At 42.7% G+C, this 23,854-nt stretch overlaps 2 protein-coding genes and 1 long non-coding RNA gene across 6 annotated transcripts in view; 2 read left to right on the forward strand and 1 right to left on the reverse strand.

Annotated features, from left to right (window-relative positions):
• Nucleotides 1–8,335, forward strand: part of LOC310897423 — a 46,673-nt gene extending 38,338 nt beyond the window's left edge. For 3 of the 4 annotated variants that reach the window (XR_014582324.1, XR_014582326.1, XR_014582327.1), the window contains one exon: nt 3,141–8,335. This is a non-coding gene — a long non-coding RNA (uncharacterized lncRNA). The remainder of the gene's footprint in view (nt 1–3,140) is intronic. The other variant, XR_014582325.1, reaches the window with a different exon arrangement.
• On the reverse strand, nt 8,059–14,397 carry PSMB1 (proteasome 20S subunit beta 1). Its single transcript, XM_083831067.1, has 6 exons — nt 14,264–14,397; nt 13,319–13,426; nt 11,848–11,929; nt 11,278–11,407; nt 9,656–9,762; nt 8,059–8,333 (listed from the first exon to the last, which is right to left on the reverse strand). The coding sequence occupies exons 1-6, from the start codon at nt 14,368–14,370 to the stop codon at nt 8,148–8,150; spliced, it is 720 nt and encodes a 239-aa protein (XP_083687193.1). The 5' UTR covers nt 14,371–14,397; the 3' UTR covers nt 8,059–8,147.
• A 48-nt stretch (nt 14,398–14,445) lies between these two features.
• TBP (TATA-box binding protein) lies at nt 14,446–23,471 on the forward strand. The gene is made up of 8 exons (XM_083831065.1): nt 14,446–14,579; nt 15,870–16,111; nt 16,773–17,104; nt 18,031–18,118; nt 20,058–20,149; nt 21,319–21,486; nt 21,789–21,883; nt 22,807–23,471. Exons 2-8 carry the CDS (start codon nt 16,058–16,060, stop codon nt 22,884–22,886), a joined length of 909 nt encoding a protein of 302 aa, XP_083687191.1. The 5' UTR covers nt 14,446–14,579; nt 15,870–16,057; the 3' UTR covers nt 22,887–23,471.
• Nucleotides 23,472–23,854: the final 383 nt, after the last annotated feature.

Raw genomic sequence — 23,854 nt, forward strand, 5'->3', positions numbered from 1 at the left:
CAGTACGGCTGCTGGCACTGGGAGCGAAGCCACATTGTGGTGTCTCCAGGCCTCAGTGAGGGCATCCCACACACCGCTCACCGGGACAGAGCTCAGGAAAATCTGGTGGCGGGGGGGGGGGGGTGTCTGTGCACAGCTTCTTGGAGTAACCCCTAGCAGTAGGGTGGACAGAGAGACTGGGACGGCATCTGCAGGAGCAGAGCAGCTGTTCCACAGAACCACGATGAGCGGCCTATGCCTGTCAGCAGCATTGGAAAGGTCTTCTACCTCTTAGCCTCAGCTCTCTCAGCTTCAGCCTAGGCCTTGAGATTTCCTTCTCTGATGTGCATGTCATGCAGTTCAAGTGGGATGCGTGTATGGTTCTTTAATCCAGGAAAAATAACATTGAAAAGCCGCTGTGGTATGAATGGCCAGCAACTTACATTCCCCTCTTCGTTAGTTTTGGATCCTCGTGACACATGTAAAAAGGAGCAAAAGGAGCTCATTTGGAAAGAAGAGCTTTGTAAAATGTCCTCTGGCTTGACAAGCAAGGTTTGCTGAGCCTGCTGGACCTTGTGCTTAGCCTCTCTTTTGGTCACCAGACGAGGACTGTAACTGCTGTGAATTCCTCAATGCATGCTCTGAAAAGGGAGTTTTGTCCTGGGAGTGTCACCCAAACGCTATGATAGTTGCCTTGTGGCTCAGAGAAGTTCAAGATGTTGGGTTCAATCTGCTAACACATGATTTTTTTGCTAAACATTCAGAGATTACCTGTAGATGGCTGTGGGGATGGCCAGCCTCAGTGCCAGCCAGGAAGGGCAGTAGGTGATTTATGAACAATTCCTAGTTCAGGGATGAAGAAGAGAGGAAATTCCAAAATCTAGGCTTATTCATCCTCTGAAGTTGGGGGTGGGGAGTGATAAAAACCTTTCTCTGGTTGTTGCTACGAAATGCCTTAAGGGTGTGGATCTGTGAATGCAGCCCTGAGCATCCATGAGTAGCTGTGGGACAATAAAACGTACATCCTGGCATAACCAATTTTGTACATGCATAGTTTTGCAAAGGCTATGCTATAACTCTCCGTAGGCAGCATTAGATGAATACCATGGGATTTGTGTAAGCAGTTATATCCCATAGATGGTACCTGAAATCCAGGCTGTGTCCATGCTGAGTGTTAGCAAGGGACATCAGCATCAGAATTAATTCCTTTTGACTCCTCTTGTTTCTGTCGTGACGCTCGCGGCCCTTCTCCTTGCTCTGCACAGCCTCTGGGTGATGTTGTTGTTTGCAGAGCTGTGTGCGAGCTATTCTGTGACTTTTCTTTTAAAGAAGTTCTTTGAAATTCTCCTGCTTCTGTAATGGGGTTTGAGCTCAGCTGCGTCACTGTTGTGATGGTCTGTCAAGCCATCTAATTGGGTTGTCTCATTAAACCATACAATCAGTGCTTACAAGGCAGCGATCCTGTAGCCCAGCACTGTAGCTAGAGCCACGCTGGCTCCCATTGCCTGCATGTGGGTTGGGCTGTGATGCAGAGGCTGAGGGGAACGTGCTTCTCTGTGGACTCATCCAGAAGCTTCTGAGGTGACGCTTCCATCAATCAGGCCATTTCCAAACTGATGTGCTCTGCAGTGAGACTAACTGGAGCAATTCAATTAAAATCAGCAAACAGGTGGCTTTGAGACTGCAGTTCAGAGTGAATGCTGCTCCTGGGATCTCAGACTGGATGATGACTTCCAGCACCGTAGCTAAATTTAACTGGGAGCATGAACAGGAGCGCAGAGCTCCAGGTCTGTGCACAGAGAGAAAATGAGGGCAGCTTTCCTGCCAACACCAATCATAAACCAAACAGAGGGTTTAAACTGGCAGAAACCTCTAAGAAATGTTTGTGCAGGAGTTCGGTGGGTTAAATTAGGCATGAGAATGCCTGTATGTAGATGCTGTTTTGGTCACTGTGACTTCCCAGCTGCTCAAAGAAGAGCATCTTGGCTTTGTGGTGCTTCGCTGAGTCTGGTGAAGAGTGCCCCTGTGAGTCATGTCTTAACAGAGGTGAAGGTTACCACAGCCCCTGACTTTAAAGGCTGCATAGCCAAATAGTACACATGTGATAGTTTAGGTGGAACAGCCTGTGCTGAATCAACAGCCTGTCTATCTGAGGCTGTAAGCTCCATAGCTCTGTGCTCAGGGCTTGGAGAATTGCGTGTGTGTGTGGGGGGAAATAGGCCATCACCTTCCTGTGGAAATGCTTCAGCTGTGACCAAGTGAGTGCTGAAACAGGCTGGTGGCCAGGAGACACCATCTGCCCAGGTGATGTTTTTGGGGATTTAAGGAACATAAGATGAACACTGTTATACACCAGTCTAACAAATTGCGTAGTCCAGGCTGAGCCACACATCAGACCAGTCTTTACGTGAGCTTGTGTGAACTCTGTTCAGCATCACTGAGCTTGCAGTAGTTAACAGGCTGTGGACAGCAAGGCTTTCCTTTCCCCCACCTCACACAGAGCCTCCCAATGCTGGAGCTGTATGAGAAAAATCTAAGTGTCACCATTGAAATCTTCTCATTTGGTTGCACTTTGTTAAAGAGCAGTTTGATGAAAACGCTTTGCATCACCCTTTAAAATACTTTTACTTCGGATTTTGTGGGTTAGCTCAGGGTGAGCACTTCTCTTGGCTTTTGTAAAAGGACATAAAACCCCAGACTTTGTGGCTTATTTTAAATCAGAGAATGAAAACACACGGCATAGCTCTTCCAAAGACAAATTATCTTTCATTTTTTAAAAATCCCATCTAATTGTCATTAATCAAGCCATCCCCTGCGCTAATAAGATGGAGGCGGGGAATGGAATGCTGCTCCGGCTCAGGCAGCTGTTGAGCATGTCAACCAGTTTCAAAACGCTTGGCAGAAGTTGTAAATGCAGTTCTAATGAGATCGACTTGTCTGCAACTAGCAAACAAATACCAGCCGCACCAAACTGTTTGTTTGCCATGGGACTTAATGGAGATTGTGTTAACCATTCCGCATTCAAGGGTAGATGTCAAGAAAAGTTCAGATCAAGCGCAAGGCAGTGACACTGGAATGCAGCTTTCTCCAAAATGGTTGATCATATAAAACCTAAGAAAAAGCTTCCCACTCTTCTTTTATTTTTCCTCCTCTCCCCACAGCCATCAGGCCTCTGAACTTTCTGCAGTCTCAGTGCATGACGTTCTCCACAAAGGCTGCAGAATCAAGCTGCAAACAGAAACACGCAGTTTGAGGACAGGCTCCTGGAAGGGGACACGCTCCCGAGGCACTCTGCAGCATCCCCACCTCCCAGGTACGGCTCCATCAGTGGCCCAGGTGGCCGTGGAGAAGAGGCAGCATTCAGCTGCTCCGCCCCGGGTCTCACACACAAGAGCACAGCAATGAGAGCCCAGTAAGCAGCTTGGTGACCCACCAGACCTGACTGCCAAGCTGGTTACGGCCCTTTTGCACAAGGCCTGGTTAAACGCGGCATTGGTCCAGAGGAGCTGTGACTCTGCTGGACTAAGCCACCTTGTCTGCTGCACCCTGGGTGGGCATGTAGGTAAGTCAGCACATCAGTGACTTCTTGGACTAGAACCGAGGTCTCCAAACCCCTGTGGCCAAAGAAAGCTAAGCAGCAGAAATACCTAAATTTCAGAGGTGTCAGCCAAATAAATTTTACAGCAAGAGCAAAGTCTTTATAATACCACACTATAACTCCCGGTCTTTTACATCTTCTCTTCTCCAGCAAGAATTAGAATCCTGCTTAGCCCCTCTTTTAGGGTTCTTTGGCTAAAGAGCAAAGCACCAGTTGTGTTTTGGATGCCATCCTTATCCCCTTGCTAATATCCCTTTAATTTGTCTTGTGCCAGAGAATATTAATTATTGTAGGCTACAGCGAAGTTGAGCAACTTGACAGAGTCCATCCCTACCCTCACTTGAGCCTCTGAAACGAACAGTGAAGTTGAACTCTGCCAGCAACTGTTCGGAACAGGGCCAAGAACAATCTAACAGGAAAGATACTGAGGATTTTTTTGTTTGTTTTTCTGTTAAACCATGTTTTTGTAATTATGAAGACTTTGTTGAGATTACTTAGAAAAGGAAGTGCACATAAAATGGTCTATACAATTAAACTAACTACATATTAGAGTTGAAAGAATATAAGGCTGGTCTCACTGTGTTGCACCCACACAGACAAAACCCCTTCTCAAAAGGAATTTGTCTTGAGAAGGCAGTTCTGGAGACAAATCTTGGTTAACTTCAGGCCTATGTGCCATATTGTCTGTTTTACAACTGCCCCAGCTGGCCTAAAAGCAAAGGACATCCATATCAAACAAAAGCTGACTGAAAGAAAGAATTTGAAAGCTGTCACTCCCAAATCCTTTTCAGTCAAAAGTTGGTTCCTGACTCTAGATCAGGAGCCCCGCACAGGTCAGCAGCTACTGTATGCTCTTAAAACTATCTTCTACTAGCCTCGGGAGAAACCGGACTGTTTTATTTTGCTCAGATTGACATGAATGCTTTTTTAATCATTCCCTACATGCTCCTGCCACTTCTCCACAAGCTTAGGTTTGTAAAATCCTGAATCACTCAGCAGTGCACTTGGAAAGCCTACTTTTTCTTGGTTTCCAGTTTGGATAATTCTGTGGTATCGAAAAAAAAGAAGTTTTTCCAAGTGTGGGAAATTACAGCTTTGCCCCATAAGTATACAAATAGTGGAAAGGAGTGAGTTGCAGTAGGATCACTTCAGACTGCTATACTTCAAACTGTTTTGTGATTCCCATATCGCTGTTTTTCCCCATGAAATGGCAATAAAATAGAAGCAGCCCACTCCTGCCTCCCACCTCACAGAGGCACGTACTGTTGCAGACATCTCTCTGTAAAAAGGAGAAATACCTTTGTGGAGTGAGTAAGCCCAGTGCTTGTTCTATAAAACAACATTTTATGATTCAATCTTAAGATCACCCTAATAAAGGGAAATTAAACTTACCCTCCATGCAGAAATGAAACAGTGAACTAGTTCTAGAAGCATGGATGCAATATATATGCCCTGTCAAGCACTTTCACTTTCCATAATAACAAGCCCCCTCCCCTGTACACAAAATGGGTTTGACACATAAACAATCCTGCTGAAAACATGTGTCTAAAATAAAGCAAGGTCTACTTTATTACAAACCTAGTCTTCAGGGCTGATTCTGACCTTGTGCAGTCCTTTATATAAGCAACAGTGTGCTGCCATTTGGCTGAGATCAAAATAAAGCCTCCCATCTCCTCAATAAACACTACTGCAAAGCATGTTACAGTGGGAAACTGGTAAAGTATGTATAACTATTTTTACCCACCCCGTGTGTAACTGTGGTGTAGTCTGCTAGAGCAGCTAACTATTGCCATCTTAAGGTCTTGGTTAGTATTGCTCCAGATGAAGAGGAGCTAGCTGTCGCAGCTTTGTGCACTTGCTCTTCTTTTACCATGTCACTTGCATGCAAGCACTTGATCAAGGTGGTTAGAAGCACTCACGCCAAGATTAACCAAATTCTGCAGCACAGCTCGCTTTTGAAATACACATGTAACTTGTTTAATATTAAGAAAGGGTATTGCAAGACAAACGTTTTTCTTCTCCCTTCCTTTCCCCAGAAGTCTGGGGCATCTCATCCCTAGCCAAGTAGACCCGCCAATCCCAGACCTCTGCTTCTAGGAACTGTAAGTGGTATTCTTCTATTTGTTTTGCCTAGCTGTACCTCCACAGTGTACCACCCTGGGCAGTTCTGTAACTAGATAGTGCTCAAAGTACTTCATAAAACATTAATTGACGTTGTAGACAGTGCAACATGACTACTGACCTGATTTATATACAGGAAGTACAAGTATAAAACTTAGGAGGGTTGCAAAAAGTCAGGGTATTCCTGAAAAAATAACATCGGTATTTCCAGTCCAACAAGCCTGTGTAAAAACTTTCATCCCCTGCTGGTTCTTCAGCCAGAGGTGCTCCACAGGAGAACTGAAAAGGACACAAAACGGCCATCTCGTCTGCACAAGTGCTCCAACCAGACAGCACTGATGCCCAAGAGCAAGAAAACTTGCATCCTCATTACCTGCTCTATCTCCTCTATGACCTGAACACTCAAATCACCTGGTGTTCCTCCTGAAACAACTTACAGAGACAAGCCTAGACACCTCGAACTAGAACAAGTAATTTTTAAGGTCTGTTTGACATGCATTTAGTTTTCATATAAACTTTACCTTTGAATATATGAGCATCCAAACCTAAAATCAATTTTTTAAATTGAATCAGTGCAACTCTCCTACACATTTGACATCTATCAAGAACGCTAAATTCATTCAGGTACAGATTAGATTCTTGTTTGTTGCCTTTCCTTAATAACTGTTTAGATCATGCATATTGGAAACAGAGCTGTCCAAAAGGCAGGCATGCCAACTTGTTATCATGAGCTGCTTTTCACTGCAGCTTTAATACTACTCAGTTTCACCGGAGTTCAGCAATTGTGCAAAACTAACCATTTATTATGAAACACTTGAGCAATTCAGCATAGAATTGGTATCAAAGATAGCTGAGCTTAAGATGCTTTAATTGAACTTTTTAGAAACAGTGTGTATTCAATTTGGCATTCCAGATTTGCATTTTAAATAGATGCAAACTTTTAGTTCTTGGAATTACTGCATTGTGTTCAGTTTGCTCAGTAAGGAACAGCCTGTAGCTACACAATCAGTTATACAACTAACTGTGCCCGTTTCAGATGGCTTTTGCAAATAATCTTAAGCATCCCTGTAAGTTACTTGAACGTGCCTGGAAGTTCTGACTTGTGGAATCAAGTGACTTCAGCCAGTGATGCTCACCCTCGGGATGCTGTGTCCTTTTACTGCTGATGATCCATCTGGGATGAGCTGTTCCCTCCTTACACGGCCCAACAGTGGCACCCAGTGGTCAAGGGTATTCATGAGCAGCAGCAGTTTCCCAGAGCACTCAAGTTGTCACTCACTGGATTTCCTAAACACATCCAGAGTCCCTTGAAATGCGCCGTGTGTTTCACTACTGGTGTTCAAAGTTACCTGCTGCTTGAACTGTCTAGAAAGCCTGAAACTACCATCATTGATGAAGACTAACCAAAGCTAAAAAAAAATTGCATGACACCCACAATGCTGCACACAGGGCAGTCAGCCACCTTCAAAAAAGCCACAAGCTTACTGCAGGCTCAAACACACCAGCAGAATTGTTTTTATAAAGATCAAGTATGGTGCCTCAAGCAGAGATACTTTACATGTCCTTTTCTGAATGGGTAGAGACTGAATAGATTCCTGTACAAGAGATGATTTTGCCCTTCATTACTCATCTCTGCTCTTCTGAAGGTACTAGTACCCAAGCCAAATTTCCATGAATCTGACTGTCCATGCCTGATGCAATTTCCCAAGAATAAAAAACTAGTAGGACTGACAGCTTCACCCTCAATGTTAACAGGCTTCCAAGAATCTCTATTATTCATCAGAAGCCAGAAAAGGATGCTGCTTCCGTTTTGGACACCAACCAAATACATGTGGAGGTGAGTCAAGATGCTGAGTTCAGGACTAAACTTTGAAAGGTTGCATGTAACATTCTTCCCTCTTATGCAGATAAATTTGTTTCAGGCAACTGAGATTTATCATCTGTAAATAAACACAGAGAGGTCAGATGCCAGAACAGCATGTCAGAAAGATAAACAAGAAGATGGGAAAAGTAAGCTATGAAGTACAGAGAAGACAGCAGGAACAAACACAACAAATGCTTTTCTCACTAAACCAAGGCTGAACAGAAAGCATCATCAGAAAAGCTGTCAGTCTAATTTTAGTAAGTTCACAATCCTCCATGTTGTAGCATATGGGACTGTAAGAAGAGGATTAAATTGACAATGTAATTAGATTGATTAATAGATTAAGATGAGATGAACCAAATTGACTTAGACAAACACTTAATATCATCCTTGCCACAAATTGTTTGGGTTTCTAAAAAACAACAAAAAAACCCACACACCAAAACACCACTATCACTTCTACCAAAGACAGAAAACACTCGGCATAACAGTCGTGAAACTTCTTGAAAAAATTTAATAAGACAAACATCTTCACGATACAGTTAAATTGTATTCCATAGATTACATGTTTGTATGTGAACTCAATTAGTCTTTTCGTAATTGGATGGTTTCCTCTTTAATTCCATCTTTTGTGACCACACAAATCTTAAGTGCATCACCAGTGTACACATCTCTCTCAGCAGCAGAAATAAAGACATCTTTAACCAGCTGCAAAGCCTTTTCCAGGGTCAGAGGTACATGCTCCACATTTTGCATGTTCTTGAAGCCAATCTAAGAAAAGATGAAAATGCTTTTTAAATGAAGTACGTTCCATCGAGCATGAAAGCCGTTTCAATCGCTGCACTAGAACGAGCAGATTTAGACAACTTAAAAAGAAATGATTAGTCCGTTTTAAAAACCCAAAGTTGGCAAAAGTAGTCCTCCATACAGTTTATAGCTGCATGATCAGAACTTTACCAACTCTGATATTTGTACACAAGTAAACGGAAGCAGATCCAGTATAAAGCAAGCATAGCCTCTCCTACTAATATTCAGCATATGCAAGATACTGATCCATTTCTTCAGAAACTTCTCACTGGGTTAGCAGCATCAGAACTGCACACAAGCCCCTTCTCCAATCATTTCATAGTTAGAAGCATTTCTTAAAAGCAAGTATTCCTAAATGCACCTAGAATTTAAAATAGCCCATATCAGAGCATGATCTGCCCCATTAAATATATTTTAGCCATTAAGTAAACATCAGAATTGGAAGAGTCATTTACTATGCCTCAAATTCAGAAATGATAAAAAATAACTTAAAGCAACTTATGACAGAAGATGTTTTATTCTCTCCAGTTAATGAAGCTTAAAACTGAAACAAAGCTGAGAAACTCGAGTTGTTAAGGAAACTGGATGCTATTCCTTTATTAGCTGACAAAAACTAATAGTGCTTACTGCTTTTTTAAGCACTTAAGTTGTGTTGGCATCAGATTCATCTGACTAGCAATACCAGCACCAATATCTAAGAACCAAATCAGTAAAATGCGCTTTGGTATTTCTCTAATTCAGCAGTTAACAGTTTCAACTAAATATGAAGATACTTAATTATATCTGTCAAATATTTGAGTAAGTTTCCAGCAGTTTTATGCAAGAACATTCTTAGAAAATAGCGAATAACTTGTACACAACTTGAGAATCTCAAACACAGATATGTTAAGGTGTTAAAATGTATTATATACCCCAATTAATTATATCGTCTTAATTTAGAATTATTTCATGCTAAGTAATAGGCATATTTACATTATCAGACAAGAGAAAAAACAATCAGCTTCTACGGGAAGCAATTTCTCAATTAAAACATTTAACTATATTTTAAACAGAGAGCCCACTGTACCTTATTAAAAACCTTAACAGAATCCAAAAGCATCACTTTTGGACTTCTCCTGAGAGGGTGGAAGCATACAGCTTGTAAATTTACTTAGGTAGGACTAATAATACCTGTAATACGTTTAAACCTTCTCTCAAAAGTAGTGTTCCTCAAAAGTAAAACTACATTAATTTGAATGTCACAAATCTTCAGAGATCATGAAAAACAAACACACAAATTATTTTACCTGGTTATCAAGCAAGGGCTGCAGCATGGCACTTGCTGATCCACCTGCTTTGAAAGAATCTCTCTGGTACGAGCCTACTGGATCGAAGCTATAGACTGCTCCCTTCCCTTAAAGAAAAAAAAAAAAAGTACATAATCACAATCCAAAAAGATTCTCAACAGTGATACAGATTTACATCAGGAACCAGTTCTCTCCACAAGCAGTCTCTAGAACAGCAGAGATCGCAGCAAACCTTTACAAAGTAATACCGCAGCACAGTCAGACAGTACTTGGCACAGTAGGCTCACTGTGGCCACGGTCTGCTACTAAACGCAAGGTTATCTTCAAGATTTAAGCTATGACCATCCTCTAACAGGTGTTGCCTATGGTACTTACCACAGAAGTCCCGATGCAGAACAATCGAAGCAGAAGAATGTGCTAAAGCACAGTGCTGCACAAAGAGCTCTACTTGTCCGAAAGCTAGCACAGAGGCATTTTAGCCATCAATGCATAGTTCTTGAGCTACCTCCAGACAGCATGCTTGGATGCCTCTGTGGTGCCTCGCTTGAACTGGGGATGATGCTCTTGTTTCTTACACGCTTCCCTCTGGAGTCAGGCCAGGCTGTGCAATGCTTATTAGCTTGTACAGCATTACAGGTGTAGACACCCTGTAGCTCTGAAGCATCAGGGTTTCATGAGGACATACTGGTGAAAACACAGCACCTGGCCACCCTCATTCTTTTCCTTCAGCCAGGCTGCACCTGATTTGAGAAGCACAGCACAGGTAGCTGAGCAGCCCCTAGGAAGCAAGTGCAAATCCAGGAAGTAACATTAAATCAGAAATAAATCTTACCGGATCCATGTGTGCAAACCTGTGCTCTGATTCTAATCGCATACTACAGCGCCCTCTTAATTTGAGATTTACCATTTTTAGGCCAGAAAAGCCCCTTCCAGACTCCACATATCGTAGATATGCCTTAGCAAGGCTAGGAAAGCAGTATAACTTTGTGTTAACAACAAACCATGGGGAATGGTTGAAGTTATCCAGACACAACCACCTCTGAGCTCCTGCTCAAAGTCAGAGAACACGGGATTTTAGCAGCTCAGCCACATCACTGGACAAGAACACAGGAGGTCCTGTACATTGCACTGTAGCTTCCACATAGAAGTCGTAGTTTTCATTGGAGATTAGTTAACGTTTAAAAGTCTCTTTAGAGGAACCTCTCTGGAGTAGGTCTTCATATTTAAGAATCTCTACCACAAGGAAAGGCATGAATAAAATATATACAATTCTACTATTAACATTTCCTTTAAAGAGGCATTTAAGAATTCCAGCAAAGCTGTTGTAATACAGTGTTCCTGTCTAAATTAAAATATGAATGGTAAGCAATGCTAGCAGATTTCGTTTGTAACAGTTTTCAGACTTTTAGGCTCCTCAGAAATGGAAGATCAAGTTAGTACAGGAAACGAGAAAACTGGTTCAGATGCACAATATGTATTTCGCTTACGTAAGTACCCAATACCTAAAGGCAGGTGTTCAGAATAGGCATGTTAAATTAAATTATGTTAAATCACTCCTTCAGTACACCTGAGACACAAAAGGACAGCTATCCACCTGCAGAAATTTAGTCTCTAAGTCTTACCTTCCTCATCAAGTCCACCAATGATGTTGTAAACATAGTAAGGGAAGAAACGTCGGGAGTACAGAATTGTGGACAGCATTGCTGCAATAGCCCCAGTAGTCATGGTCTTGTTATTGGAATGCTTGTACATCTGCAAATGGCACACCACATCCAAGAAAGAAGTCACACACTAAATTTTATAGTCAGTCAGGATTACACTTTTGAAACCTCGTTACAGTAGAGATTGAGGCTTAGCAAGATGATCGACTAGCAAGATGAGCAAAAACACACTGGTCTAACAGTAAAGTCTTATCACAAGCCAAAATTAATATTTCTGTGAGATTTGGCAAAGAATAGATGTTGCCTCATTAACATTAGCCTCTTCAGTGCTTCCATTCTTTAAATTTGTGATGTTACACTTGGAAGGACACAGCATCAATTTCACCTGCCTGATCTCTCACTAGCAATACAGCTATAGTAGTGATACAAACACTTGAGGACAAACAGCAAAATCCATATTTAAATAGATCATGGGTCTCAAATGCAATACTAAGAATATAAGTTTCTAAATACATTGAGATAGTCAGCTACCTTTAATCTTGCTTCAATGATTTTAGTAAGCGTCAGGCAGTCCCCATGGAAACCACTGCATCCAATGACCGTTCGTTCTGTTCTGTAAAACCAGATTTTGTTGTGATCTTAGATTTACTATGAACTATACCACTTTCTTACACAGCAGATCATGAAAACATCAAATATATTGTCGGTTTCTCTAACGAGATCAGAAACTGTTGTCTAAAATGTAGTAACATGTATTCCTTGCACCTACAAGGAAACTGCAGCCTACATCTTGGGAAGGACTCACTCAGTGCGGGACCACACAGATGTCATTCTTCAGTCTACTGACTTCCACAGCAAGACTAACCAAAAAAAAAGGTCAACTTCTTCACGCACCCCTAACCCTAGCTATTACCTAGCTACACAGTATCAGTCAACCCCATCCTACTCCATCTGGCCAGAGGACTGCTTTAAGATTTTAAGATGGTTATGTAACATTTATACTGTAGGTGGTTTTCGGTGTCAGCACAACAGAAGTTACTTGGCTACAGAGGTAAGGTAGGTTAGCTCTTTGTTCAGTTCCAAAGCATTTCATAAATGCTAACTACAGGAACACACGTTTGAATTTTAAACTTTAATAAATCAGTGACAACCTACAAAAACTGACACATTTCATAGGATTAACACTCAGTAGTCACTTTCAAACTAACTTCAGAATCGTCTCTCACCGCCACTAGAACTACCCGAATTCACCAGGTACTGCACACAGATTGCGCCAAAGCAATTTCCATTTAGGCAGTAACAGAGAATCAAAGATACAGGACGAAGTTAGTCAGGAAAAACATCAGCTCATATGATTTTGTGTCATCAACAAAAAAAATTGTTTATACAGCTGACGGCAGCCTACTAGGTAAACACCTACACATTAAAAATACATACCGTTTATATTCTTTTGAAACCAAGAGGATGCTATCTAGGTGAGTCAAGATAAGCATATAACAAACGTAAAAAGTTCAAAAATGGAACTACAGGCAGGTTTACCTCTCTGAAAATAAACACCCTTCAAAGTGACAGATGGCTGACTAGAGGGACGCAATACAACAGACAGTGGCGGGCACACTTGTGAACTGGCAAAGCAGAACTAATTACTACAGAACTAAGTTTTGCTACAGTTAAGACAAAAGTTCTTCTGATTATCCTGCTAGGATAATAGCTTATGATTATCCCGCTAGAACCTAGCTTATGTTACAGACAAAGTCTGGTACCATGCTAAAAACATTCTGTTATCAGCAAAATTCTACAACATGCAACAAGAAATCCAACTGCATTTGGAACAGCACATCGCAGCAACAGACACCACGATTCAGAAAATCAATTCTGTTACTATCCTTTTTTCCTGAGAATTCAGCATAAGGAAAGTAGCAGATCATTTCAGACAGGTGACATGCTCATCGCTACGCGTGAGTCTTTCCTCCACTTCAGTTCTTACAAGGCATAGACTTACAGTTTGTAGCATTTTGGACTGTCCCGGCTGTGAATTGCATAACCTTCACTCAGTCGTGTGTCAGAGGCAACAATGCAAAAGTCTTCTCCAGCAATCGCCAACACAGTCCTTAAAAAAATTAATTCATATAATCATGACTTTTGTGACACAGCTTTTTTTTTTTATAGGTGGCAAATGTACAGACAAGATAAGAGCTCTCTAACCTGACTCACATTGTGTCAAGCATCTTATTATATTCCTTAGTATACTTCCCGTTATGCATTTCCCTGCACATTACTCAGGATTGGAGAGAAGAAGATACTACACACTGAAAAGAACATACGTGATTCTCTATGTTGACTATAAATCATATGGAAACTTGGTAACGTATAATACAAAAACTAGACACAGTTAACTACAAATTTTAGATGTGTGATAAGGAAAGATTGAACCTTCTACAACTGCTTGTATTTCCAAGCAAAAACATTCCAGCCAAGTATCAAGCACCAATATTGCTTTAAATTACCTCTTGAATTAGTATCACTCTTTCAGTTTGACGTTATTTTACATTATTCATTTCCAAATAATAATTTTGTGATTGCCACACACGTACTACCATTAAATAATTAACAGATGTCCTTTAAAAAGCGGTTAGGCATTATGAAAAACATATCTAAAGAACGCTAAGCTGGCTCGGTCCTGCCAACTCCAGGCAAGCACCTTTACGCATCACCTACCTGTAACAGTTATGACAAAGCAGTTTTCAAACCAGTTACAGACTCAGAAGCAAATAACGCGACCATTAGCGGGTGTACCGAGCGCTATAAAAACCCAACCCCGCGGGTAGAGGAAACCGCCCGCACCGACCCGTGAGGGCTGCGGGACCCCGGGCGCGACCAAACCCACCCAGACACGCAACGGCCCGCCCGGCCCGGTCCCGCTCCCTGCCCCTGCGTGAGGGCTCACCCGCCGTTGAAGGTGTAGGGCGAGAAGCGGTACTGCAGGGCAGCCCCCCTGGGGCCGCCCAGCTCCGGGCCGAGCCCCGGCAGCATCCCCCCGGCGGCCGACAGCATCCCCCCGGCACCCGTCTCCCTGCTGCTGCTGCCTCACGGCAAAATGGCGGCCGCGCCACCGGAAGCTCGGCCCCGCGGCGGCGCCGCTGCCCTCACCCAACATGGCGGCGGCGGAGGCGGCGCGGAGGAAGTGTCGCGGTCGGGGCGCGCCGGGCGCGGGGCGCAGCTTGGCTCCCGCCGGGGCTGGGCGGCGGCGGCGGGCGCGGCAGGTACCGGGCGGCCCCCGCGCACCCCCCCCGCCTCCGCCGCAGTGCCCCCGGGACGCGGTGGTTGGGGCCGGGCCGAGCCGGGGGCGGGGGCCGGGAGGGGAAACTTGGCCGCCGCTGGAGCCGGGAGGGCCGCGGCCGTGATGGCGGCGGGGCCGGGGGGCGGCCGGGGGAACGGGGTGGGGGGGAGCGGGCGGCTGCCGGGCGGTAACGGGGAGAGGGCGGGCGGGGGGGAGCGGGGCGGCCTCTGCGCCTCTGGGCCTGGAGCCGCGCGGGTTGTGGCGGCGGGGAGGGCCGGGGGGGAGGCCCCGGGGGTGGCGGTCACCGGGAGCCCGCCGCGGTGCCGGGGGAACGGCGGGGCCCGGCCACCCGCTGCCCCCCGCCGGCTGAACCCGCGGGCGGCCGCATGCCGGCAGCGCGGGTCCGGGCCTCTCGGGGCCGCGGGGGGAAACGTGTGCCCTCCCACCGGGGTAGCGCCCTTCCCAGCCCTCGTACCTTAAAAATACGAACAACAGCCTGGTTAGGCCTGCTTCAGGTGCAGTGGTTTCCTGACGGCCTGCCCCTGGCCTAAAAGTGACCTTGGGGCTCCAAACAATAAGTATCCCGTTAAGCAAGCTGTAAATTAACGGAAAAGCACTTGATACCAAATTATAACCTTTAAATTCTTCACTTGCGTTGGTTATTTCCATAGCATAGAGATATAACGAGTAACACAGATACAATTAGGGGAAAAAAACCACCACGCAAATCATGCATACGCTTCATGTGTATACCTGAACCCGGCTTTCACTTTTTTTCCCCTCATAAAGCACCTCAGTGCAATTTGATGTGTTAGAGCTTTACTTTATAGAATTGGACAGCAACTTCCTAGTTCTGGTTTGAACAGGGATGTTTTTCCCCCTAGAAATAAAAATATTTTTGGAAGCCCAAGCTGTAAAATTGCTCAGGAAAAGACGAACAAGCAGCGTGGGGCTTTAAGCTTGTCAGTTTAGCTGTAGCTGGTGGAATTCAATTCTAAAAAAATCAATGCTTTTCCAAAGCAAAGCTTGCAGAACGAACTTGGGTGTCTCAAGCTGTTTGTGGAGGGGGTTTTAGGGACTTCCAGGGGTCTGCAAGGGTCTGCAGAGCGTGCCTAAGAGAGGTGGTTGTGTACATGGTGCGTATGTGCACGCATGCGTGGGTGAGGGTTCTTATATATATTTGTGTGTGGGCGTCTCTTATCTAACTAACCAGCTGATAGGTTTGCTTTTTGTTTAGCCATTATTCTCAAGATACTACTTCTTTGCTTTTCAGGTTCTGCTTAGTATTTCAGACTCGCAACACGCATTTCTCTGGAGCTGATGTTTTCCTAACGTTTTCAGCTTGGCTATAAAGCTGCTTTGCTGGAATGCTTTAAAGGGTTAGAAACCCTTTCGGTTTGAATTTAATTTCAGTTAATTGAGGGAAATATTTCTGATCTTACCAAAGAAATAACTGGAAACATGGATCAGAACAACAGCTTGCCACCCTACGCTCAAGGCTTAGCCTCTCCTCAGGTAAAAAGAAGCGATTTTAATATGTAACTGTGATCTGAATTGCTTTGTGAAAGTGTTTGCTGTTTCTTGCATGTAGTCTCTAGGTTTTTTGTTTGCAGATCTGAACAATTCTACTACACATAGCATAATATTAGTTAAAAGCAGAATTGTAAAACCTTTGATTTATATATCCAGAGGTTTAAGAAACATACAGATGTATTGGTTTCCCTGAAGTTGGAGCATGACAGACAGGTGGTAAATGTTAATTTAGTTTTGGTCATTGCTGTTGGAACCCTTTAAATTACTTTACACATAATGGACCACAGCTGTGCCACGAGTGCATTTGTTTCGATGAGTGCAGTCTTCGTTCAAGTGATTTTAAGTAAAAATTGTGTGTCAAATTTGTGACATGCTTGCAAGGTACTGTGAGAAACATATTGGCATCGCTGGCTGGTGACAAACAGTGCTAGAACTGACAAAGCGATGGTCGTCGTGTTTCATTTTCTGTAATAACTGCATCTTCCAAGGATTTTCTGTTTTTAGCAAGTTACTAATATGCCTCAGGCTTGATATGATCAACTAAGATGATTTATTTTTAGACTACTCCTTCAAGCTTTTTTTCTTAAAAGCAAAATGGATCACCACAGGATCCGTGGTTTCTTTTTTGTGCTTTTTTCCGCAGGGTGCAATGACTCCCGGGATTCCAATTTTTAGCCCAATGATGCCATATGGCACAGGACTGACACCGCAGCCTGTCCAAAGCACCAACAGCCTGTCCATCCTAGAGGAACAGCAGCGACAGCAGCAGCAGCAGCAAGCAGCACAGCAGTCTACATCACAGCAAGCGACGCAGGGAACGTCTGGTCAAACCCCCCAGCTCTTCCACTCACAGACTCTTACCACAGCCCCCCTACCGGGAACCACACCTCTGTACCCCTCTCCAATGACTCCGATGACTCCCATAACTCCTGCGACACCGGCATCCGAGAGCTCTGGGATAGTGCCACAGCTACAGTGAGTGTCTTGTGTACTTCCGCAGGACGTGCTTTGACTTCTAATGCTTAATATTTCAGCATTGTAACTTCTAACAACACACACTCTAAGAGTTCAGCATGCTTTACTTATAAAATAGTCTGGGTTGATAATCTGGTGTTTCAAAATATCTATACCTTGAAATATATTCTCATTTGTAGCTTGCAGGTTCACAGAGAAGTAGATAGCTCCACTTCGCTGTGCATAGAATTTTGTTAGTGAAATGTTAAAGCAGACTGCAGGAACTATCAAGCTGAAAAGGAACTAGATGGGTAGAGGGGAAGAAACTAGCTGTTAGTCTAGGAGCTAGTGCTGAATAGCTTTTAATATTACACGTTCCATTTTCTACTTCATTACTACTGTTGAGTTTATGATTAGGAGGAAAAAACAACCTAGAACTAGTTGAGGTTCAGGTATGAAAGTGTTTTCACTGAACCTTAGCTTTAAAGAGACTTCTGCCGCAACTTATGGAAGGCCCAAAGAGAAATGGGTGGTAATCTAAGTGAATTTTGCATGGAAAGAGTAGTTCCTAGTACTTTCCCCCACACACACTTCCACCCCATTGAGGACCTTTAGATTTCAGAGTTTTCCTGGAAAACAAATATCAAAGGATATTTCGCATCTAATAATTTATCTCAAACTTTCTGGAGACCTTCTTTCCTATCAGCTGGCAAGGGGTTTATCTGTGGGTGCATTCTCACTTAGTCCTGTACCTCTTCTTCCTCCTTGAAGGGCAAAAAAGGAGGTTCCTGAGCCAAAACACTGCTCGGTGTTCCTGTCAGTAGGAAAGATGTCATTCAAACTCAGTTAAATAAAACAAATGAAACGAGTCAAGCGTGCTAAAATGTGTTAAGATGCATGCATTCTTTAATTTACTTTTTAATTGTATTTCTGTGAACTATCTTCAGGAATATTGTGTCCACGGTGAATCTTGGCTGCAAGCTTGACCTAAAAACCATTGCGCTTCGTGCCCGAAATGCTGAATATAATCCCAAGGTAAGAGCAGTGTGTTAGAACTTACCCAATAACAGGTATGTCAGAAGCACGGGTTTGGGCCGTACTTTGTAATAGCTCAAATGAAAAAAAACTTTTTCATATATATGCAGATTTATCGTAGAGTTCACAGAATGGTCTAAGTTTATTAAAGATTTGTGTTTTAAATCAGTAAGAAGTGTTTTTATGTTGATGTAGCTATGTTTTACCTGAGGTTGTAATTTGGTAGATGTGGAAAGATCAGCATGCTTAGGAAGAAACTAACTAACGTGTAATATACTGGCAAAGTTTTTTGTTGTGGAGCTGTCCTGAGCTACTGTTCATGTGGGCATATTTGCTGCTTGTGCTCAGAAAGTTCCTTTTTTCTGTTACCACAAAATGGCTGATGCTGAAGGCTTGCTCCCTGTCTCCCAACAAGGAGAACGGAAGGAAGAATTCAATTTCTGGGCTCAATTTTCTGGGCCAGAGCCACGGTTGTTCTGTGTGTGCAGTGGCTTCCTCCATCCAGCTGCTCCCCTGGAAATTCCTGTGGCAGCAGTGCAGTTACTGGTTGTTTTATCATCTCGCTCCCCCCACGAGCTCTCTTCTTTCATGTTGTCCCCCAGTGCTCCTACCATCTCCTTGCTCCTGATGGTTAGGTTTGGTGGAATGGCAGTTTTTTAATTTTTTCATGTCTGCTTCCAAGTTGACCACTGCTTCTAACTAGCAGGTTGGAACAGCAGTGACTTAAGCCATGGGAGTTGTTTAATTTGGGAAGCTTTGAACAACAGCAGAGGCCATGGAGCAGCAAATCAAGAAAATTTGTCACTTCATTTTTCTTCTGGGTGGCTCCTCTTGGAAATGTTACCTTTGCAACCACAGTAGCTGGACACCGTGTCTAATGGAAGTTTAGATGTTGTGTAATTGAATTGGCTCGCCTTGGGAAGGGTTCGGTTTTCTCGGGATGTGTTAGTTTGTTTGTTTTGTTTTAGGAGGTAGGATTTTGCTACGGTTTGCCTGAACTCTGCTTAATTGAAGTGTGCATGCAGGCAAATATAATAAATAACTGTTACTGTAAGTTTGTACCAGTGAGGCTGTTACACGATTGCATGCGAGTAAGATGCTAGTGAGGCAAAAATTTGAGCATACCCTTAAGGTAGGGTAGGTGTCTGCGTAAGCTTGTAGGCCAGAATGATCAATATGGAAACGCTGTTTTCCACAGCAGAGAGAAAGAAGGGTTATGTAATACACTCCTGACTTTTAGTCAGTGCATTCATCTACGAAAAAAAGATGTTGCTGGGCTGTATTATCTAAGCCACGGTTTGTCAAATGTGTTGTTAGGTAACCCACGCTTCTGCCTTGGCTATGTCAGCAGAGCATTTATGGGACTACACGGCGAATTGGTCCAAGTTACATGTACCAAACAAACAGCAGGGTTTTTGTCTGATGCCCGGGTCAGTTTACAGTATCTTTTTCTTCAGAGATTAAGAATATTTGTAAATGCAGGTAGAGATGTTACAGTACGTCAAATCGGCTGTTGTTTGACAGTAATATAAGTGTCCAACTTTTTAAGGTAAAGAAACAAAATGGATCATAAAATATTTACTTAGTCTTCCATCCCGCTTATAACAGATCAAATTTCAAGACACGGAGGAAGACTTGGTGTTAAGATTGTGTCTTTCGCTCTGTTGCAAATGCTAGTGGTATTTTTCTGTCACATGCTTAGTAATGAAAGATGATCTTAATAAAATAGGATTGCAACAGAAAAAATCCTTCCTCTTTGACTCCACCTCTGCATGTGTGGGAAGCTACTTAAAATTTACTCAAAATGCTTGAATCACGAGCGATCCGCAAGTATATTTGAATTTAGTATTTCTTTGCAATGGCTTATGTTATGCAAACTCGGGTTTGGTGTGATGATTATAGCGGTGTGTCACTGATAGTCTCAACACTCACATTTCAGCGTTTTGCTGCTGTGATCATGAGAATAAGAGAACCACGTACTACTGCACTTATATTCAGCTCTGGAAAAATGGTGTGCACAGGAGCAAAAAGGTATGTTTAGCTGTTACAAGGAAACTAATTAAAGGTGTCTTTTCCTTTGAAACCATGATGCTTTAAAAATACTGATGCTTGAATATAGTATTTATATAAAATCATACAGATACAGTTAGGCTTGCTTCCCAGATAATTTCAAATAGACAAACGTATACGTTCTTTACAAAATGTCTTTTTGTGACTAAAAGGACTTCCTTGCTAAAGAGGAAATGAGAGTTCTGTTTCTGAAGCTCTTTCATACAGTCTGATAAACTGGCTGAGGAGATCATTATTCACTTTTTTTGGCTTTGCAGTCATCTATTTTTTTTCCTGATAATTTAAGAATTTCAATGACTGCACTAAAACCATTTAAACTGTAGGGGCAGTGGCAGGGTAAGAGTGATTGGGCATTTGAATAGTTTCATTCATCACAGGCCAAGAGCTCCAAGTCTCCAGTCCCTGTAGTCTGATCTGTTCTTAATGTGATCATTGAAGCGTGAGAATTGGAAACTAAACATAAGCTTAACTCCAGTGGGCAGAAGAGAAATTCTGCTCTGAAGAAGTCCTTTAGGAATCCAGAAGGAATAAGCCAATAGGCAGAGATGAATGAATAGAGCCCCACAGGGAACACTTTCTCTGCCTGGGGATGCTTGAAATTCAAGTTGTCTTACTCTGCCTTAGGAGCAACTGAAAACTTCACAAAACTGAAGCAAACTGAGTTCTGCAATAGCAAGTAAGGCCGTGCAGTTGTGTTGAACCCAGGTCTGGGTGCCTGGGCTGAATCAAGCAGGTGATTTGGGCAATTTACAGATTTTTATAGGAATATGCATTTTGTAGCAGTAGTAATTCAAAGTTGTTTTCAGTGTAAAACTTAAGTAAGCTTTTACATCTTACTGGAGGGACTCAGGTACATATACATGAAGTCTGTGAAATACGTGGCTTTCCAGTTTTGTGTTTGCTGCTTCATAAACAGTGAATACAATGCCGGTCGCGTTCAGGACCATAGTACCAAAACTAAGCGTAAAAACTAGTGTTAGTTGTTAGGTGTAAAAATTTTGTGTGTGACTCCCCTTCCCATCCCAACACGCACCACATTTTTTCTCCTGACAAATATTTGTGGTTTAATGCTTTTTGATTCAAGTAATACTTAACTGAGGAAATACAATGGATATTTTTTCTCCCTTCAGTGAAGAACAATCCAGACTGGCAGCAAGGAAGTATGCAAGAGTTGTTCAGAAACTGGGTTTTCCTGCAAAATTTTTGGATTTTAAAATTCAGAACATGGTGGGCAGCTGTGATGTGAAATTTCCTATCAGATTAGAAGGACTGGTACTCACACACCAGCAGTTCAGCAGGTAAATAAAAGCTTGCCTATGTTTCACTCTTGTTGTGTACCGACTAGCTTAGAGAGTGGCATCTGTTTAGATCGTTTCCTTACACCAGAGAGGAACCCACACCTTTGTTCCTGTCACTCCTCTGCCTCTGGTGTAGCTGATGTTGCCCGGTATCAACCCATCAAAATGACAGTCGTTGCTGCTCTCCCCAAATTTCAGTGAACTCTACACCTGCTCTGTCCACTTTGAACAGTCCTGCAGATGGAAGGCTAGGGCATCTGTCTGCAAGCATGTTGAAACCCTGTGACTCTCTTCTCTTACAGCTATGAGCCAGAATTGTTTCCTGGCTTAATCTACAGAATGATCAAGCCGAGAATTGTTCTGCTTATTTTTGTTTCTGGAAAAGTGGTTTTAACTGGTAAGTGAAGATGGTATTTTATTCCAGTGGGTAGGATTTAGACTGTGTTAAATACAATGACACCAAGAGCATGCAACTTGCTAGTTGCTTTCCTTAAAGCTGGCAGTACTGGGAAAGAACAGCTAGTACAGCGTTCTGCGGATGAGAACCCGCGAAGCAAACCACGTGTATTTGGCTAAATCCATATAAGCAGTGATCATGAATCCTGACTGGGAATGCAGGTGCCCCAAAAGCCGTTAAGAGCACAGGTAATGCTCCTAGCAAAATCTGAAAGCCTGTTCCTGTGTGCTAGGTGCGTGACTGAGCTGACTGCTTTTTAACAGCTTAGCTGGAGGCTGCTGCCATCTTCCTTTGGCACAGCAGCCAAAGAGGGGGAGATAGACAAGCTCTAGGACCTCTTTCACCTCGGGCACCCCACCTGCACCCTTCCTTTTCCCCTCGTGCTGAGCCTTACTGTGTAGGGAAAAATGCAGCTCGCAGCTGAAAGGAGGAGCATGGCCCTGCGCTATGGCAGGTGGTAGGCTTCTGCAACAGTCTCCGTTTCCAGACCTTCCTTCCCAACGTGTTTGTGCTCTCTTGGAAGAAACACCCTGCTGGTTAGGCCTTTCTACAGAAACATCCTATTGGCTGTGCTTTGTAGTTCGGGCTCCTACGAAATTGTCTAGAAAGTCTAATTTGTGAATATAGGGTAAGCATGAAGAGGCTAATGAAAGTCCTTTCAGGTTGGTTTTTTCATTTACCAGCTTTCTCACTGTTTATTCTGATAACGAATGCTTTATATGAAATGTGTATTTAAAAAATAGATGTAAAAAATAGGGATCATGTACATAAAGCTGCATTCAGATAAACATTCTGAAGGCTAAAATGGCGTATTTAACTCTAGAGAAAGGCATAAACTGACCTAATTTCCTCTCTTTTTCTAGGCGCTAAAGTTCGAGCAGAAATCTATGAAGCATTTGAAAACATCTATCCTATTTTAAAGGGTTTCAGAAAGACAACGTAACAGTTTCTACAAGTTTCAGAGAAATTGGGGGTACATTTTAAAAGGCATTGCATATGGCACAGCAGTAACGAGATGGACTTCAGTGAAACTGCAACACCAGGACTTGGACTATTTCCCAGTTAGTGCCTACTTCCCTGATGCTCACGGGGAATTATATTGATTACGTCTACTGAGTTACTGTGAGTTGCTTTACTGGGCTGTTCCTGGAGCAGTCTCTTCAAGTTTTATTTATATTCTAGCTTTTAAATAGTTTTAATGCCAGTTCTATTAATAGAAAATCCATAAATTGGTTTAAAAGACAACTGCAACTGTGTCACTCAGTGTATAAACCACTTAAGTTGCCATGTATATATGTTTTAATTTCCTTCCATAAGACCATGGTTTTTATAATTTTTAAGAACTTAAGCTTTTAAATTTTTTCAATTTTAATTTTTTTTGTGCCAGACACATTCCCTCTTTCCAGTATTAAGCAAGACAGAATAAATTTATTAATGAAAATGGCTCACTGTACATATATATAATATATATATATTCCTCCTCTTTCCTCCTTCAGCTCCACATGTACAATAAACCCTGTTTATACAATTATGGGAACTGTCTTAATGAATTTTAAAATTATGCAGCTGGTAGAGTGAAATATATTGAGAACTTTTTTTTTAATTTAATCCGGATTTATAAATAGCACATACACTACTGTAAATGACTTGTCAGTGTGAGGAGAATCTTAATGATACTCTGGCTTGCTTACCAGTAGCCATATCCTTGGCAACATTTAGCTCGAGTATTTCTAGTATGTTAAAGCAAGGGACGATTGGTTAAAGAAGTTTGTGTTCAAGTATGTGTTGCTTCACATTCAACAGATGGGATTTATGCAAGTCTTAAATAGCTACACTTGAGTGAATTGGAACAAAAGATTCTTGCTTAGCTTCTAGGCTTTCTTTTAAATTACTTTTGTATTTTACCAACTA

This window comes from Anser anser (genome assembly GCF_964211835.1).
Source record: "Anser anser genome assembly, chromosome: 3".
NCBI lineage: Eukaryota > Metazoa > Chordata > Aves > Anseriformes > Anatidae > Anser > Anser anser.